Source organism: Orycteropus afer, unplaced genomic scaffold (genome assembly GCF_000298275.1).
Source record: "Orycteropus afer afer isolate SDZICR_OR568_19922 unplaced genomic scaffold, OryAfe1.0 scaffold00314, whole genome shotgun sequence".
NCBI classification, from domain to species: domain Eukaryota; kingdom Metazoa; phylum Chordata; class Mammalia; order Tubulidentata; family Orycteropodidae; genus Orycteropus; species Orycteropus afer.
This window is the reverse complement of record NW_006921901.1, coordinates 2,004,026-2,023,515: the sequence shown is the minus strand read 5'-3', so window position 1 is coordinate 2,023,515 and position 19,490 is coordinate 2,004,026. Positions and strand designations below refer to the sequence as shown.

General features: G+C 38.6%; 1 protein-coding gene across 1 annotated transcript in view; it reads left to right on the top strand.

Annotated features, from left to right (window-relative positions):
- The window catches only part of ARMH4 (armadillo like helical domain containing 4), a 188,731-nt gene extending 169,654 nt beyond the window's left edge, over nt 1-19,077 (top strand). Inside the window, exons 5-7 of the mRNA XM_007951871.2 lie at nt 5,286-5,317; nt 18,633-18,767; nt 19,009-19,077. Of these exons, the coding sequence (XP_007950062.1) occupies nt 5,286-5,317; nt 18,633-18,767; nt 19,009-19,077 (236 nt within the window). The remainder of the gene's footprint in view (nt 1-5,285; nt 5,318-18,632; nt 18,768-19,008) is intronic.
- Nucleotides 19,078-19,490: the final 413 nt, after the last annotated feature.

Genomic DNA, 19,490 nt, shown 5'->3' with positions numbered 1-19,490 from the left:
ATTGTAAACTGTGGTCAATGACATGAGACAAAGTATATGTGAACTGCTGTATGGAAAGTGAATTTGCTCTGTAAATCTTCACCCAAACCACAATAAATAAAATAAAATTAAAAAAAAAAAATTGTGGTAAGGACATATACCAAAACATTTGCCATTTAAACATTTTTTTACATTAATTATGTTCATCATGTTGGGCAGCCATCACTGCATCTCTTTTCGTGTTTTCCTGTCCCACTTAACAGAAGCTCAGTGACCCCCTATCTGCATAGTATTTTTATCTACAAACTTGGGTTCACATTACTCATATGCTATTTTTTCATTTGAAGTAAAATTTGAATAGCACCAATTACTGTATTTCTTCAAATAATCTTAATTTTCATATAATATTCCACTTTGTAGCCATAGCCCAATTTTTTTTTCCTTGAGTGTTTCAACCATTCCTGTACTGTTGAATATTTATATTGTTTCAGGGTTCTTTTCTATTTTCAGTGATATTGCAAGGAACGTCATTTAAACCCTCATGATGGACTATTGAAAATATGTTTCTTTTAGAACTGGAAACGTTGATAAAAAATTTAAAATAATTATAGGGCTTTTGATGGCAACTACAAAACCTCTCACTTCTCAAAAGCTGTATAAATTCATACTCTTGTACTCAGTATGCATCTCTATTTTTGAAAAATTGCAGTTTTAGTTCTTCCTTCATATATAATCTTCTCTTTTTTAAAAAATACGTTTGATTGAAATTCTTCTCTTTTTTTTTACTAGCAATCTTCATTTCTGATTTTATCTCATTTCCTTTTTGCATTCCCTTATCAACTTCTTTCCTTAAGGTTTAAAATGCTCATTATATAACCTTTATCTTTATAGCATCTTTAAGGTTTTGTTGAAAGCCTACAGAATCTTCATGAAAGAAAATCATGCTTACTCAAAGATTGAGAACAGACTAAAAAAGCAATAAATATTTTCGGAATAAAGAAAAGTTATTTGTTAAGCACCTGAGTGTCCAGTACTGTGTTACTGACCTTGGTGGATGCCTGAGAAGCAGAAAAGGTGACGCTCACGGGTCTCATGTTCTTAGTTGGGGAAACTCAACCAAGTGCACGTATTCTGAAGGGCAGAGTTTTCACAACCTTTTTAGATCCAGACCAACCAAAATGCTTTTTCAGTATCTTCTGTTTATCATTCTACTAGGTAGTCAAGAAGATTTTGCACAGCTTTATTTTCTGTAGTTTGTGTTGTAAACGACAGAGATAGGTACGTTGAACATACTCGTTCAAACTACCTGTACACATCCACACATGTGGACCTTCCCTCCTCGGTGGAGAATTACTGCACTAGTGAATCTTCCAAAGCAAGTACCTGAAAGTTACTGAAGGCCTGACTCAATAAGGCCTAAGTTCAAATGTTTCTTCTGTAAGGACTTTCCTACAGTATAGAAAGCCTTTTGGTGCTTCAGACCCTGGTTTGATTTTGCCTCCTTTGCCTCTTTTCCAAGCTGCCCTGATCCCATCACCTACATCAGTGTGCTGAGTGTCAGGGCTTTGTTACTTCTGCTGTTAGCCTGTCCTGGCTTTTACCCTCTGTGGTAGTTATGTTTGTGTGTCAACTTGGCTGGGACTGGTTGAGTGAATGGCTGGGCAGCTGGTGGTAGTTATTCCCCATGATGAGATTGGCAATCAGCTCCATGGTGGAATCTATCATAAGCAGCTGAGTAGCTGCCTTTGGGATGTGGTCTGCTTTCTGTATATAAGGAGAAGCCTTGGGAATGGTCTCTAGCCTATGGCACACTTGGACCCTGCATGTAGCCATGTCGTTTTTCAGCACCCTGCTATGCTCTGCTGACCTTGGAACTTACAATGGACTTAAGTTAATGGCCTGCTATGTGGTTTGGTAACATTGGGACTGTGCCTTTTTACTTGTCAACCTTGGGCTTGTCAGCCTCAGCAGCCAGCAGCTGTCTGAGTGAAGAAATGCCTCCAGCTTCAGTGGGCCAGGAGCAAGAGGCAGAGCTGGACCCCAAGGGTGAGGGGGCTTTCACTCAGCCCCTAGAGCCTGGCACTTTGAACTTGGACTTAAAGCCTCCAAATTGTAAGAATAAACTCCAGTTTGTTTAAGCCATCCCATTTTTGGTATATTTCTTGTCAGAGCAGCACTTGGGAACCAGAACACCCTCCACAGCACTCCTGCTCCCACCTTGTTATGCTCTTTATATAGCACCTAGCTTATTCTCTGATTCCAAACATCTTGCTTTAAATGTTAAAATTATGCCTTTGCCCAATAGTTGGCTTTCTTGCTCTGCCCCTCACATTCTATGGCCTTGCATTGCTGCCTTGTCATCCACTCTTCCTCATAGACTTGATGACCTAACCTGTTTCTCATTGGTATTGTATCCCCATAACTTCTACTGAAGGAGCCCAGGTGGAACAGTGGGTTGAATGATCAACTGCAGCTGAAAGAAAGGTTCATGGTTTTGAATCTACCCTGCAATAATGAAGGAGAAGGACCTGGAGTGGAGATAAGCTTCTGTAGATTTTCATTGTTGTTAGTTGCTGTTAAGTTGCTCTGACTCATAGTGATGCCATGAACAACAGAATGAAATACTGCCCAGTCCTATGCAATCCTCACAATCATTGCTACATTTGAGCCCATTTTTGCAGCCTCTGTGTTAATCCAGCTCATTGAGGGTCTTCATCTTTTTCACTGACCCCCTACTTTACCAACTATGATGTCCTTCTCCAGGAACTGGTCCCTAATGATAACATGTCCAAAGTACATAGTGAGAAGCTTCACCATCCTTGCTTTTAAGAAGCATTATGGCTGTGCTTCCAAGATAGATTTGCTCATTCTTATGGCAGTCCATACTGTATTCAGTATTCTTTGCTAATGCCATAATTGAAAAGCATCAATTCTTACTCTGTCTCTCTTATTCATTGTCAAGCTTTCACATGGATATGAGGCAATTAAAAATACCATGGCTTTGGTCGGGCATACCTTAGTCCTTAAAGTGACATCTTTGCTTTTGAACACTTTACAGAGGTCTTTTGCTGCAGAATTGCCCAATGCAATCAATATGTCTTTTGATTTCTTGACTGCTGCTTCCATGGGTGTTGACTGTGGGATCCAAGTAAAATGAAATCCTTGATAACTTCAAGCTTTTCTCTGTTTTTCATGATGTTGCTCATTGGTCCAGTTGTGAGGATTTTTGTTTTGTGTTGAGGTATAATCCTAGTGAAGGGTGTAGTTTTTGATCTTCATCAGTAAGTGCCTCAAGTCTTCTTCACTTTTAGCAAGCAAGGTTGTGTTACCTGCATATTGCAATCTGTGTTCTGAGCAAATGATCTGAGAAACTGGACTTTATGAAGAGAAGAACATGGCATCAGAATCAGAGAGATTTCTGTAAAGATTACAGCCAGGAAAACTCTATGGGGAAGTTCTACTTTCTCACATAGGGTGAGTTGGAACTGAATTTATAGCACCTAACAACAACTGCCATCTTCCACTGATCCAGTATAGAGCACAGTGTTTGACCAATAAATAAATAAATATTTTTTGAATAAAAGAATGAATTGGAAGCATTCCCTGGTTGAATTTAAATTTATGTCTTGGGTTTAGTTGACACTTGTTAACAGTAGTCATATTTCACTTGTTTTTCTTCCTCTTCTCCTGCTGGTTAATCATGGGCAAATCTCTTAGCTTCTTTGAGCCTTAGCTTCCTCATCTTTTCCCTAAGCATAATCACATATACATCTCATATTTATCATTAATGCAGTACATATGAAGTGTTTTGCAAAAGGATACACACACATGTATGTATATATATATATATATTTTTTTTCATCACTGTTGTCAGATATATGATTACCAGAGTCAGAGATTGTAAATGGAAATGCTAACTTCTTGAGTAAAGCATGTCTTTATGCCAGGGATTAGCAAACTACAGCCCACCAGGCAAATCTGGCTGACCATTTTTGTATGGCCTGTGAGCAAAGAATAGTCTTCACATTTTAAAATGGTGCAAAAAAATAAAAAGAAAAATATCTGTGACATGAAATTTAAATGTTAATGTTCATAAAGTTTTATTGAAACACAGCCACCCATTTGCTTATATAGGGTCTAGGCTACTTTGAGTACAAAAGAAGAGTTGAATAGTTTTGATGCAGACTGTATGGCCCACAAGGCCCAAAAGATTTACTATCTGACTTTCTTTTTTTTTTTTACAGAAAATGTTTGCTAAACCCTAGTCTAAACCTTTTGGGAGTCCTCTTTTGGCTCTACTTCTCTGTTTCCTTCCTGTCCCATTTGTTGAACCTCCTGGAGAGGACAGGAAATGTAATGAGTCCAAAGTATTTATTTTAAACTAATTTCTGATACCTGGTATAAGAAAGGCAAAATGAAGATAATAGTTGTCTTTTTTTTTTTTTTTTTTTTAACCTTCTTCATGCTTTTTAAAAAATCAAATTATATTCTGTGTTGAAACATTAGTATAATGTTAAAAGGCACTAAGCGGAAAAAACTCCATCACCAACTCAGACTACCCTTAACTAATGTGATTCTTCTAACACCTTTTCATTTTGCTGTACATTTCCTTCTGCACTAGACAAATGTATTTTCAAATAGTTGTAATCATGATCTACATTAAATTTCATTGTTGATATAGTCGTTTTCAGTTGGCTTTGAAAAATATCACTTGATTATTGCTTTTATTTATGTCGTGACAGAATTCTATAATTTGTAAGCTATGCGTAATTCAGAACTTCCTTTTCTTGCCTTTGGTCAGATTCTTTCTTCTTCAACTTCCCTTGAATGCAAATATTTCTTGTTGGAGTCACTGTTGGGCAGCCTTGACTTGCCCATTGCCCTTTCTTATATTAATCCTTGCTCTCTGGCATCGATTCAAATGCTACATTCCTATTGAGCTTGAAACTGAGAAAAATGGGAAATAAAGCTAAAGGAAAAATGTCAGATAAAAAAAAATCTTGATATTCTTAAGGTTATTTCTACTTTTCATCTCCAGACCTTTCCCTAAGGCATTAAATAATAGCAGAAAAAGTATTTAGCAAACAAAAAACTCTGTTCATCTAATAATGGTATGAAGGATATGTTTGTGTTATCTGTTGCTTTAAATAAAAGAGAATAAAAACAAGACCATTACTGTCATATGTTAATACTACTGATCTTTTTATTATATTTCATACAATAGAAACTTCATTATTAACTCCATACTATGGAATACAAGTAAAAAAAAAATGGCTTTTCATGCTTTACTCTCTTGTTTTTCCTAGTGAGAAGCTGGATGGAAAAGCTGAAAGACAAGGTAAGAAAAGTATTTTTTTCTCTTGCATCTATTATAAAGGGCACAGCTTTGTGAAGCAAAAGATCTCCAGAGTAGTGGAGCTTTAGTTTATTATTTTGATTCTTATCTTGTATCCAGACACACAAGACTACTTCTAGGTGCCCAGCAAGAAAGGAGATCTTTCCTTTAAATTCTCTTACTGTAGCACACACACACACACACACACAAACAAGAACTGAACTAGTTGCTGTGATGTTTCTGGGAAGATCTGTGCTTCAAAGACTTTTCAGTGACTGATTTTTCAGAAGTACATCAGCAACCCTTTTTCTTCTGAAGCACCTCTGAGTGGACTTGAACTTGAATCTGTAAATTAGCAGCTGAGCGTGTTATCTGTTTGCACCACCAAGGACTCAAAGCAAACACCCACTGCCATTGAGTCGATTCCAACTCATAATGACCCTATAGGACTGAATAGAACTTTTTTTTTTTTTAAAGCTAGAGATTTGTTGTTATTGTTTGATTAATAAATCATCAAATTAGTTATGACACTATTCCACACTGTATACCACCATTTACTACTACAAACATTTTTAAAGCAGACTGAGGCATAAGTCAGAAGAGAGCAAAGATGTCATCTTCATTCTTTAGTCATGTCTTCATAATGACCTTCGTACATACTTTCCTCCTAAGGAAAGTGTCAGAACAGTACATGAACTGGGAGGTAACATAGCCTCATGACCTTTTTTAAATAGCAAGCAACATACGGACGTAATGGTATTCAAGACTCGAATATCCCTTTATTTTATTAATCTGAACTCATATTAACGTTTCAACATCCTGTGACTGTACACGAGAAAATATAATGACCTAAGAGAATACTGAATGCAGTGAGCCAAATATATGACTGACTTCAAAGCTACATTTTAATTGGTCCTAAAGGAATGTCCCACCCCAACAGTTTGAGAGTAAGGTAAACAGAATTTCTTTGGAAAAGGAGGCAAAAGGCACAGGCAAATGTTACTCAACATTGTTAACATGGCTCTTGTTTTCCATCCTGAATATACTTCTTTACTACACTGTATGCACAGAAATCATAACAGAATCTTGGTTGCCAGTGTCATTTAGATTTGTCCAATCCAGGATAGATTTTCCACAAAAATATCCCTTTCTCAGAGGCTCTGAAAAGCACTGTATTTAACTATTTTTTAGTAGAACTACCAAAACATTTCAGAAACAAGTGGCTCACAGATCACTTTGAAACTCATGTATTGCCTGTGCAAGAAAAACTGATACACTCAAAAGATAGTTCTATTATTTATATGGTGGTTAAAAGTTACTGAAACATCACAACATTTTCAGTGAAAGCAGCATTTCAATTCCAAATTTTAATGCCTGATAAACTATGGGAGAAGTTTAAAAGTCCTAAGCAAATGGGGTTTACTATAGTATTCCTTAAGGAGCTCTGGTAGCACGATGCCTAAGGTTGCTGTTCAAACTCACCAGCCATTCCATGGAAGGAAGACTGGGCAATGCACTTCTATAAAGATTTATGACCTCAGAAACCCAACGGGAGTCAGAATCAACTCGATGGCCGTGGGTTTGCTTTTTTTTTTTTTTTATAGTATTCCTTCAGTCTGCACAAAGATTAAGGTAATTTACAGTCAATCTGTGAATGTTGAGACAATGTTACATTATGTTTTCTGTGCAATTAAATGTCCTTAAAGAGATAACCAGAATTAGCTTTTCTACTATATTGTCAGCAAACCTGCCTACCCAGCACTTTTTCAGAGAGATGTTTATCAAAGATGCTGTAAGATTCTATCCAAGTAGATAGTACTCAGCTTAAAGAGTATTCCTTATCTTTCCTTTTTTTTTTTTTTTTTTTGGCTCCAAGTGTTTTGCTCAGATAACCTGTTGCAATAAATTTCTAGAAATGCAGTCCCGAATGTGAATGCTATCCTGTTACAAACAAGAACAAAACAAAGTCACAAAAAAAAAACCCTGTCAATGTAAAATTCTTACAGTATTTTGTTCACATAAACACATGCCAAAGCCACAGTAGTGTACTACAAATTATAGAGCACAAATGATTTGCTTCTTTTTAATGCTTTTATTCAACATAAGTTACTAAACATTTTTACTAATGTTTAAAAAGCAAATAAAGTGGACAGATGCAGTATGAAATCTCTTCATTCAACCATAAAAGATTTTTTTAAAAAATAACAATAAATGCAGAAGTGTTTGATATATGCAGTTTCTTTTCATGAAAAAGCTGGTCAAGAAAAACAAACAAACAAATAAACAATAAAACCCAACACACACATACACACACACACCCAGAAAAAACACACATCTTACTATACTCCACTTTAAAATGCATCATATTAGATTTGTTTATAACCATGGGGTTTCCGAGGCTATACATCTTTAAAGGAAGCAGACTGCCTCACCTTTCTCCTGCAGAGTGGCTGGTGGGTTCTCACTGTTGTTCTTTTGGTTAGTAGCTGAATGCTTTAATCACAGCCCCACCAGAGCTCCCAGGGACTTAGAAGGCACTTTATTTTTTGGAGCACCATTCATTCTCATAAAGGCAACATCTTGTATGCTCAACTGAATAATATCTTCCATGTATCAAGGTGAAGTTTATTTTAGGGAATTTCATGCATATATTTCTCAACCCAATGTGAGGGTCTCTTAAGCCTGGTTTCCCTGCGTGAGGAAGAAATACCTTGGGTTTTGGAAGGCATTGATTTTTCTGACTCCAGAGTAAAAACTGATGGACAAGTTATTTTTAAAAATAAATGTCTGGATAGAAAAGGCATCTGTAGACCATAGTGGATGTGAGATAAAAATACTTGAGCACTTGAGCTGTCTCCTTAGAAATTCTTTCATATTTATGTAGACTTTCTTAGTGCCACTTCTTAATTGTGAATAAGCTGACCTGTCTGGAATGGCCAACTATAGAAATATATTTTCCTCTCTTGCTTTACTTCTGCCATCTACATAATGATTGACAATATTGACATCATTCCAGGTTCATATTTTCCATTTTTCTTTTGATTTTCAATCTTCTCCAAGTTTTCATTTTTGGTTATCATGTAATTCTAAACTGGAATTACTAATACAAATACTGATGGAGTCTTGAATTTCTTGGCCATTCTCTGTCAGATTTCATTATTGTAACCCAACTGCAATTTAACTGGGGTTTTAGTTAAATGAAAATCTGTTCATCTGCCAGATACTGAGTTACCTCTGATTCACCAGCTTTTGAATATACTTCTGTTGATGGTAGTCCATATCTTTTTTATTATTTAGGGTCCATTCTTCCCATAATTGAATGATTAATGTTTCTTCTATTATAGCTTAATTTTAAAGGAGAAATGAAAATATAGCATTCCACTTCAGTGAAAATTATTACTCTTCCCCACTGTTACTTTTCTGCTTAGTATAATTTAGCATCTCTAGCCACTCCTCGGAAGGAAGGTTGGGCAATCCTACTTCCGTAGTGATACTGCCTCGGAAACCCAAGGAGGGGTCGCTATGAGTCGGGGCCGACTCGATGGCAAATAACAACAACAACAACAGTTTTTGAGAATGAGATTTTGTATTCATATACATTAAAAGTGACATTGAAAAATTTTAAGCTTCTTGAAGTCATAGTATTTGTAATGGGCCCAACTATCCAAGAGAAAGGTACTCTGGTGGCATAGTGCCTAAGGCATTTGACTACTAACCAAGAGGTTGGCAGTTCAAATCCACCAGCCACTCTATGGAAGGAAGACTGGGCAATCTACTTCTGTAAAGATTTACCACTTCAGAAACTCAAAGTGGGTCACCATGAGTCAGAATCGACTCGATGGCAGTGAGTTTTTTATTTGTTTTGTTTTTAATCCAAGGGAGATATGATCAGATGAATGGAGCACAGTTTGGGCTAAGGAAAGCATAACAATTTAAAACTGGATACATTTAAATTGGTAGTGTTACATCTTGTTTTTCAGTGGAAAATATGATGCAATGAAAATTAAACAGGCTTTGGTATGTTAATCTAGGAGAGCATATGTCATTTTTGCTATAGACAATATCCTGAGTTACAAAACAGGACAAAAAATAGACTTAATAAATTTTGGCAGGTAGCCTGTTTGAAGCTGTGTATCTCAGAATTTCTTACCTGTGTGTATATATAGCTCTGCTACCTCCTTTAAAAATCTGTGCAGCTTCAGAGAAAAGCTATATTTTCTATTCCTATGGGTCCTTCCTTCTTATCTTGTTTCAAAGGCCAGGCAGCTTCTCCCTGAACCTTCTCACCAAGAGAATTAATTTTATGTGTGGCCCCTAGTTTTCTGGCTTACTGTGAAGTTTTTTTCTGCTTTCTCGTGTAGTATTTTTTTCAGTTAAGTCTTCATTTAAAAAAACCTGAAGAGAAAAAATCTGAGTTTCTAACTGTGGTTGTCCTGTATAATGCCTGTGTCTTCGTATTTGACTCTTACTTGGAGAGATCCACTCAGATCTTTCCCATGTCCCCCTTTCCCTGTGCTTGAAAAATTCACTACATACTCACTTGACGCATGCATTCATGTGTGTGTGTGTGTATGCATATATGTCTTCATATCTGTCTTTCTGTAATAGTCTTGTTAGTCATCATCTTCCCAAAACTTTGAGAGTGAAACAATTGACTCTCTGATGAAAGTCACAGAATCCTTTAGAATTGAAAATTAAACTTCATTATTTAACTGAGCTCTTCAGACAAAACAGAACAACGTTTCAGTTTGCTTCATTTAATTGTCCTAATATTAGTTTCTTATTAGACAGCTAGGGTCCAGAAAAGATAGTGTATTTATTTATTTATTTGATATATATTTTTAAAGGATGGTGGTTTTACAAATTCTAAATTATTCCTTTTATTGCTGTAGTTTAGTCCCTATATTATTTAGGATTAAGGTCAGCAATGAATGTTATATATGTTTTTACAATGATAAATAAAAAAAAAAGAGAGATCAGTGATGAGTGACAGACAACCCTCAATAGCAGAGCCTTATCCAAGACTGAAGTTTGTTTTCTTTCATTCAGGAATCCACAGGTAGAAGTCAAAAGCTAGTGGGGAGCTCCACAGTGTCAGGGCTCAGGCTCCTTTCGCTTGATCTGTCTCCCTTTGTGACCCTCGTTTACAAGTTCACCTCATGGTCCAGGATGGCAGTTTCAACTTAGCACTGTCTACATTCTAACCTGAAGGAAAAAGAAAAATGGGAGATTTTCTCTTAAAGGGGAAGATAAAAGTACTCCTCTCTTAAAGAGCATGTTCTGGAAGCTACATGTGCTATGAATGTATCATCTCCTTGCCCAAATTTATCACATGGTCATACCACATCCATGGAAGGCAGGAAGAAGTATTTTTTATTCTGTGTCCTGCTCCAAATTTGGGGTTCTAAACAACTGCCAAAGGGGCAGGGAGGCCACATCTTCCAACCTCCTCTAATTGCACAAGAGGAAGACAGAATCACCATCAATAGCACAAGGCCTATTCCTGCAAGGCCAGACATGCTGCCTCCCTCCAGCCCTTTCACCAACCCTGACATCAACCGTTCCTTCCACAGCACCCACCACCTCTCTGCTGGGTTCGATAATTCACTACAGTGACCACACAGAACTCACAAATTATGGGGTTTATTAGGGAAGAAGCAGGCTACAATTCAAGTTCAGGAACAATGCTCAGTCTCTCTCAGCCCACTGTCTCTCCTAGTCTCTGTCCCAGCAGTGAGTGTCTCTCAGTGTCTCTCAGCAATGCATGTCTCTTGTGTCTCTTTCCCATCAGCATGTGTCTCTCAGGAGCATATATCTCTCAGGAGCATGTCCTTCTCAGGCAGCAGTCAGAGAGACTCCTTCTGCCTCTAAGAGGGCTCCTTTTGAGCCTGGCAGAGTGACCAAACTAACCAATCATAACATCAGAATTCTAAGCACCTGAGAGCGTGAACTTCCCAGAACATTGCTTTGTGCCACCCACAACAGAAATACCCCAGGTGAATAACTTTAACAATCAGGAGCTCCTCAGTTGCTCATGGGAAATTCCACCGGGGGTTTACAAAGGCTTATGGCTAGAAAAGCCATACCAGTAATTTACTACACCACAGGGCACCCCCTGGCTTTTCTAGCCATTATCCCTTTTGTACTTCAAAAATTCACATCCCCTTCACCATCAGTTAAAGAATAACCACATCCATGAAAGCGTGTAAGCCAGACACTTCATGCCTTTATCTCCCCCCATTTTAGAGAGCCAATTTCTAATTTGCCCATCCTTATCACACCAGTAGGAGCTCTGGTAGCGTAGTGCCTAAAGCACTTGACTGCTAACCAGAAGGCTGGCAGTTCAAACCCACCAGCCACTCCTTGGAAGGAAGATTGGGTAATCTACTTCCGTAGTGATATTGCCTCGGAAACCCAAGGAGGGGTCGCTATGAGTCGGGTCTGACTCGACGGCACATAACAACAACAACAACATCCCACCAGTACTCTGAGGAGAAAAGCGTGTTCTTTCTCTGAATTTTCTCTTCTGCTTGGAAACTTTGGGCATCTGCATCCATAAACAAACAAAGTCCAACCCCGAACAAGCCATAAAATTGTAGCATAACACCAGCATCATGGGTACCAGCTGCCAAGTTTGGGAGTCACACTCTTCCCTTCACTTCAGACCAGCCAGCACCTTCTCTCACATCCTCAGTCCTCAGGGACTCTTTCAATGTCCGTAGACTCACAACTCCTTGCATTTCAGACCAGACAGCCCTTCCTCTCATCCTTAGCCTCCATGGTCTAGGTCAAAGAGTACCAAACTCAGCCCATTTCTTCTTTGCTGCACTTCCCCCATTTCCACTCAAGTGGACCCAGGTTGTCACAAGCGAGTCACATATAAGCCTACTTCTCGCTGGCTTCCTTTAACTTTCAGTCCTGGAAGGGGTTTCTCTCATGGACCATGACTTTCCTGTCTCAGTGCACCCAAAACCAATCTGCTTGCTTGAAATTCAAAGAGCCAAACAGTCATTATTTTTTTCCTCTTGAGGTCCTTATTCAAATGCAAATCTTCTGTTCCCTCAGTAGTATTGGGTGGGGCTCAGGTTTTCTACCTAAGCCACCTATACTCTACACACAGGGTTTGAAACAAAAACCTGTGTTTCTTCTGGGAAAATTCTATTTCCCCTTTTAAACATATCCAATCAAGTATCAGCTGAAGGCGGACTTACATGCTCTCTGTTATCCACACCCCATAATCATTTCTAATGTATAAGCAGGTAAGAGAACATTTAATACCCGTAGTACATTCAGGTAAACACATAGTCCAAAACACATAATCCTTTTTAAGACATTCCAAATTCATTTCTTCACCTTGATTACAATCCCATTCTATGCATATGGCCTTGGGCCTTTGGCTGGGTGTAACCCAAAGCCCTAGCCTCTAGATGAATTATCTCTTTCAAGAGGCAACACCAACCAAAGTAACCATCTAAGAATCCAAAGTTTTACTTCCAGGCCCCTTCCTTCTTTCTTTTACAAACTCCCATGCTTCTATGAGTCTGGAGCCACTGCAGTGAATCCCACTGCATCTGACACCAGCTGCCAAAGAGGCAGGGAGGCCACATCTTCCAACCTCCTCTAACTGCACAAGAGGAAGACAGAATCACCATCAATAGCACAAGGCCTATTCCTGCGAGGCCAGACATGCTGCCTCCCTCCAGCCCTTTCATCAACCCTGACACCAAGCGTTCCTTCCGCAGCACCCACCATCTCTCTGCTGGGTTCGATAATTCACTACAGTGACCACACAGAACTCACAAATTATGGGTTTTTTTTACGGAAGCAGCAGGCTACAATTCAAGTTCAGGAACAATGCTCAGTCTCTCTCAGCTGGCTATCTCTCAGCGAACAGTCTCTCACAGTCTCTCTCCCAGAAGTGTGTGTCTCTCGGTGTCTCTCTCAGCAATGTGCATCTGTCGTGTCTCTTTCCCAGCAGCACGTGTCTCTCAGGAGTGCGTTTCTCTCAGCGGCATGTCCTTCTCAGGCAGCAGTCAGAGAGACTCCTTCTGCCTCTAGCAGGCCTCCTTTTGAGACTGGCAGAGTGGCCAGACTAACCAATCATAACATCAGAATTCTAAGCACCTGAGAGCGTGAACTTCCCAGAACATTGCTTTGTGCCACCCACAACAGAAATACCCCAGGTGGATAACTTTAACAATCAGAAGCTCCTCAGTTGCTCACGGGAAATTCCACCAGGGAGTTTACAAAGGCTTATGGCTAGAAAAGCCATACCAATAATTTACTACACCACAACAACCCATGAAGGAGCTCTGGTGACATAGTGGGTAAGGCTGCTAACCAGAAGTTCTGTGACTTAAACCCAGCAGCTGCTCCTCAGGAGGAAGATGAGGCAATTTACTTCTGTAAAGATTTACATTCTTGGAAACCCAATGGGGATTGCTATGAGTTTTGTTTTTTGTTTTTCATTTTTGTAAATAACTTTGGTTGCACAATTCTTCTCTGATACATGAGTCAGAATTGACTTAGTAACAACTTTTTTTTTTTTTTTTTAATCATTGGTGTAGAAGAAGAGAACAGATATTGAGGGACGGTCCCTATATGCATTGTGCCATTCTTTTTTTTTTTTAATTTTTATTTTGTTCTTCTTTTTTAGAACATTTTAATGTGGCTTAGGTGAAAGTTTACCAACAAAATTAGTTTTCCATTCAACAGTTTATACAGTTTGTTTCGTGAAATTAGTTGCAATCCCTCCAGTGTAACAATGTTCTTCCCACTTCCTCCCTAGGTTTCCATTTGGCCTTTCCTTCTGTATAAACTTTATTTTTGGGCAAATGCTGCCCTTTTGGTTTCATATGGTTGATTATTCTGAGGAAAATGTTTATCAAAGGTGTTATTGTTCACTTTACAGGCCTGTGTGTTATTTGGCTGAAAGGTGAACCCTGGGACCATCATTAACCCTTTTCTTGGTTAAATGTGCAAGCTAGTGAGGTTTATCACACACATCCTAACTTGGCTAGCTATTGATACATCTTTTTAACCTCTGAATTGCTTCTTAAAACTGAAGATATATAACAATTTTAGTTGTGTAATGAAGACCAATCCTATTGTTATATCACCAAAAGCATTCTTTTTCTTCTAGCTTTAGGAAATCATCCAGAAAAAGAATGACCCAGACTATACTTCGGGGCAGTGGCTGTCAATGCATGGTCAGGATCAGTAGCATCACCTGGGTGCTTATGAGAAATGCAGATTCTGGAGCCCCTTCAGAATCAGAAACTCTGCGGGGGGGGGGGGGCAGCAGGCTAGGTTTTGACAAGGCCTACAGGTGATTCTGATGCATGCTCAAGTTTGAGAACCACTGTTCTGTAGAAAGTCATAAGGGCATTGTCTTAATCCAGCAGACTTCAGGCATGCTAGTGTATAATTTTTCTTAGTGCCTTCTTGGAAATAGATGTTCCTGAACAAATACATTTTCCTAAGAAGGAAGGATAAGTTTCTCATAAAACAAAACAAAACAAACACATGCAAACACCCAAAGGAAAACAAATATATCTAATAATATTTTGGCTTTAATCTGTTTTTAAAAGTTTATAAACTTATTTGGGAATAACTTCAAGTTTATAGAAAAGATGCAAGAATGAAAGTAGTAGGAAGAATGCCCATATATCTTTTAACCAGATTAACCTATTAACATTTTCCCTGTTGGCTTTATCGTTTGCTTACTCTCGCTTCTCCTTTTCTGAACTATTTAAGAGTAAGTTGCATATATCATGACCCATTACCCCTAATACTTCAGTGTATATGTCCTAAGAATAGGAGTATTCTCTTGCCAAACTGCAGTACAGTTATTAGCATTAGTATAGTTTAGCAATGATACAGTATTCTCATCTATTCTAGCATCCAGAGTTTAGTTTTTTCAATAAAACCAAAAACCAAACTCGCTACCATTGAGTCGATTCTGACTCTTGTGTTTCTGAGGCAATATCTCTACAGAAGTATATTGCTCAGTCTTCCTTCTGAGGAGTAGCTGGTGGGTTTGAACCGCCAGCCCTCTGGTTAGCAATCAGATGCCTTAGGCACTACGCTACCAGAGCAGATCCAATGTATTTTTCCCCCCAGTACAGGAGCCAGTCTGGGGCCACATGACACTAACACAGTTGTCATGTCTTTTTAGTTTCCTTTAATATGGAACATTTTTATAGCCGCCTTTTGTGTTTTCAAAATGACATTGAGCATTTTTTTTTAAGAATACAGTCTTTTTTTTCTTTTTTTTAAAAATAGAATGTTCCTCATTTTAGGTTTGTTAGATGTTTCCTAATTTAGATGATTTAGGTCATACATTCTTGGTTGTATCCTTCTGAGGCTGTCACATCTGGAGGCACATGTAAATTCAATAATTATGAACAAAGAAAGAGATTAAGGAGAATTTATAATTTAAAGAATACATGCGTGTTGTTTTATTTTCATTTTTGTTATAAACAATAAATAATTCTAAAAGAAGACCTTATTTTCCTTTAGTCAGTTTGGAAAGGGAAACAGTTAAATTATGTTTGAAGAAGACTGGTTGCTTTGTTCCCATCTTATAATTTACTTGTAATTTCAAAACATTTGCCTAAATGCCACCAAACAAATTAACAAACAAAAAAGGGTAAAAAAAGAAGGGTGTTGTTAACTGAATTTTTATGAAATCTACATAATTTAATGCCCTAGAACAAGAAGTCTAAACATGTAAATAAGAAATAGGGAAAGAGTGACATATTTTGGAATATAAATGTTATAGTGTGGGGTTAACTTACACAGCACTAGGAAGCTCACAAAGGGATTAAGTTGATCTCCCAACAGCTTGAATGTCATCCATTGAATGCACAGCTCTCTAAAGCCTAATCCACTGGGTTTAAAGTTTGTTATATTTCAACATGTACACATGTTTCCATGCACCAGGAATGGCGATTTTCAAAACATATTCACAGTCTGGTCAGAACACCACAATTGGCTATTGTCCAATATCTTTCCACATGGAATATTAGAGATTTTATAAGCCCTAATAGATCTGGAAGAACTTTAGAAAAATTCAGGATTCTGCAAAGCATATTAATTTGTTAAAAGAGGACTGGGCTTTGTATCTTGTGGAAAAACACTTAGTATATGGTTAAAAGATGCAGTTGTTCTCAAATGAATGGAAAAATGTCCACATTCTACTGTAATGAGATTATGGAAGGCGAAGTGTGTGAGCGGCTTTGTACGCCCGAGGAGTGTGGCTTTGTTAAGTTTGGTGTCTCCCTGTGGTTTTTGGTTTGCTGCTACAAACGTTGGGAAAGCATCGGAGCCTGCAGACTCCAGCACTTTTTGGAATACTTTTATTCTCTGTCCCTCTTTGTTTTTGGCTCATCCTGAAAGGTACTAGAAATAGTCTGTATTCTATGTTAGAAATCTTAGTCAGCTGAATGCATAGTCAAATAAATGGACAGAATCACGTCTCTTCTCCCCTCCCCGGACAGTACCTCTCTGAAGCGCTCGTGGCGTCTCTGGATGGAACAAAGAGTGAAGGGCTCAGCTACTAACTGAAAGGTTGGAGGTTAACTCCACCCAGAGGCACTGCAGAATAAAGGATTGACAATCTTTTTCTGAAAAGTCAGTCATTGAAATGGAGCACAATTCTATTCTGACACACATGGGGTGGCCACGATCAGAGTCGACTCTGTAACAACCTTTTTTTTTTTTTTTTTTTAAAGTACTTGTTATACCTTTCTTGTTTGTTTGTTTGTTTGTGTTTTTAATTGTCATGGTTCAAACCCACCAGGCACTCCTCAGAAGGAAGGTTGGGCAATCTACTTCTGTAGTGATACCGCCTAGGAAACCCAAGGAGGGGTTGCTATGAGTCGGGTCCGGCTCGACTGCACATAATAACAACAAACATGTAGTTTTCTGGGTCGGAGGGGCTTTCTTGGAAGGAAAACTAGTATCTATGTGCCCCCATGAAAGAGCTCTAGAGTAGAAAAGGAAAAGCCTATAGATGACTTATTGGCCAAGTAACAGGAACACCCCTGTAGTGTGATGGCCTTGCCCTCAGCTCAAAGGTAGATCTTGAGCAACTTACCCAAGCTTAGAAATGTGTGGAAGTTTGACTACTCTCTCAGCAGTGAGGTATCCATAGTGACACCTTGAGGGCCGTGGAGACACACATGGATTTGATACCTCCAGTCTCTTTTGGAGGTACCGATGATATAGGCAGTTATCTTTGTGCCTTTTTTCTGCAACTTCTTTTCCTTGGGGTTGGGGACCCTCACAATTCCCTCCCAATCCCCAGCTTTGGTCTTGCCTACTGGGTGAATTTGTTCATTCATCCGCTTCTTGTGCACACTCTCTCCTTGTCCTCGTCTTTTCTGTTTTTGTGCCAGCATCTAATATTCTTCCTTTCTTTTGCGGGTCTTCTCTTTCATGTTGTTTCCAGAAACTCCCACCTTTTACTCATGTACAAGCACTTTCCTAGCTCCTTACTCTAGTGCAGCTGACTCAGAGTGAGAGGGAGAAACCCACCCACATTGTCTTAGTTAGCTAGTGTTGCTGTAACACAAACACAAGAAGTGGGTGGCTTTAGAAACCAGAAATTTATTTTCTCACAGTTGTGGATGCTTTAAGTGCAAATCAGGTTCCTTGGTTCGCAGATGATCCTTATGTGGTTGCCTTCCCTGTCTGTGTGTCTGTGTCCATTCTGATGGTTTATGACTCAGAAATGGTTTAGTTTAGTCATATACCTGTATGATCTTATTAACAAAAGAAAACCCCTGTTTCCAAACAGGATTATATCCGCAGGTACAGGGTGAAGATTTCAACACGTATTTTGGGAGCACGTATGTCAAGACCTTCCTTTTACCCTCAAAGAAACACAGTATTGCACAGGACATGTCAACTCCTTTGGACCTCTATTCAGACTGATATTTCCCATTTATAACATTTTAATAGTTCCAGTTTTTAGAAACTCGCTCCACCCATCTTTAATACAAATTATATTTCTGTCTTCAAAAACTGATGCTGACAAATATGCATATGCAGGTGGCTGGAGGTACCACTAGGTCTGGCTCGTTTATTCCAGTACTTACTTGTAAGGTTTTGAAATGTTGAATAATATTTGAGAGAGTCACACCTCTCTATTGCCTTCTCCCTAGAATGTAATTTTCATCCAGGTGCCATTTTATTTTACAACAAAGCAAACAGGATGATTCAAAGCATTTAAAAACCTGCTGCAATCCAGCAAGAGTGAGACACTCAGGCCATGGGTCTGTTTCGCATCTAATGCGTTTCCTTTTCTACTCAGGCTGGCTATATGTCTGGGATGCTGGTGCCTGTAGGGGTTGGGATAGCTGGAGCCTTGTTCATCTTGGGAGCGCTGTATAGCATTAAGGTTATGAATCGCCGAAGGAGAAATGGCTTCAAAAGACATAAAAGAAAGGTATGAAACCAACAACAGCAAAAGCTAATCAGTTTCTGAACATTGTTTGCTTACCTCATTTGCTTAATAAAGCACCAGGGCCTTAATGATGCGTGAATAGTATCCAAGTGCCCAGTGGTTTGGATTAGCAGCCGTAGCTGCTGCCTCACCTTCATTTGTTAGGATGTCTTTTCAAGTGGGCATGATTCTCAGCTTTGCTCTGTGCAGAGTTTAATCACGCTTTTCTTTTTTCTTTCTCTAGCAGAGAGAATTCAACAGCATGCAAGATCGAGTAATGCTCTTAGCCGACAGCTCTGAAGATGAGTTTTGAATTGGACTGAGGTTCATTGGGATATTCAATGACGCTATGATTTTATTTTTTATTAGGGGCAAAAAGGAAACGAACACCAGGCTGCCACATCTCTGCACATGTCAGTCCCATTATCTGCTGTGTAGTAGATTTCTCTTGTACTGAGCAGAAAAGGCATGCTGTATACTCAATGTAACAAGCAGTGTTTGTTTTTGTAATGTAGTGAATTTTCCACAACCATGAGCTACAACTCATAAATATGCAGAATACATGTTGTTCAGTAGGAGTTGCTAGATTAAGTAGAGTAAATATTTTGTATTTTTCCAGTGTCTTTTTCCTTGGTTTGCATTAACCCACACTTGTCATAGCCATTATTGCCATCAAGGCACACTTGATTTTGTAACAGAAATAGTAATGAAAAAGTATCCTCTGAT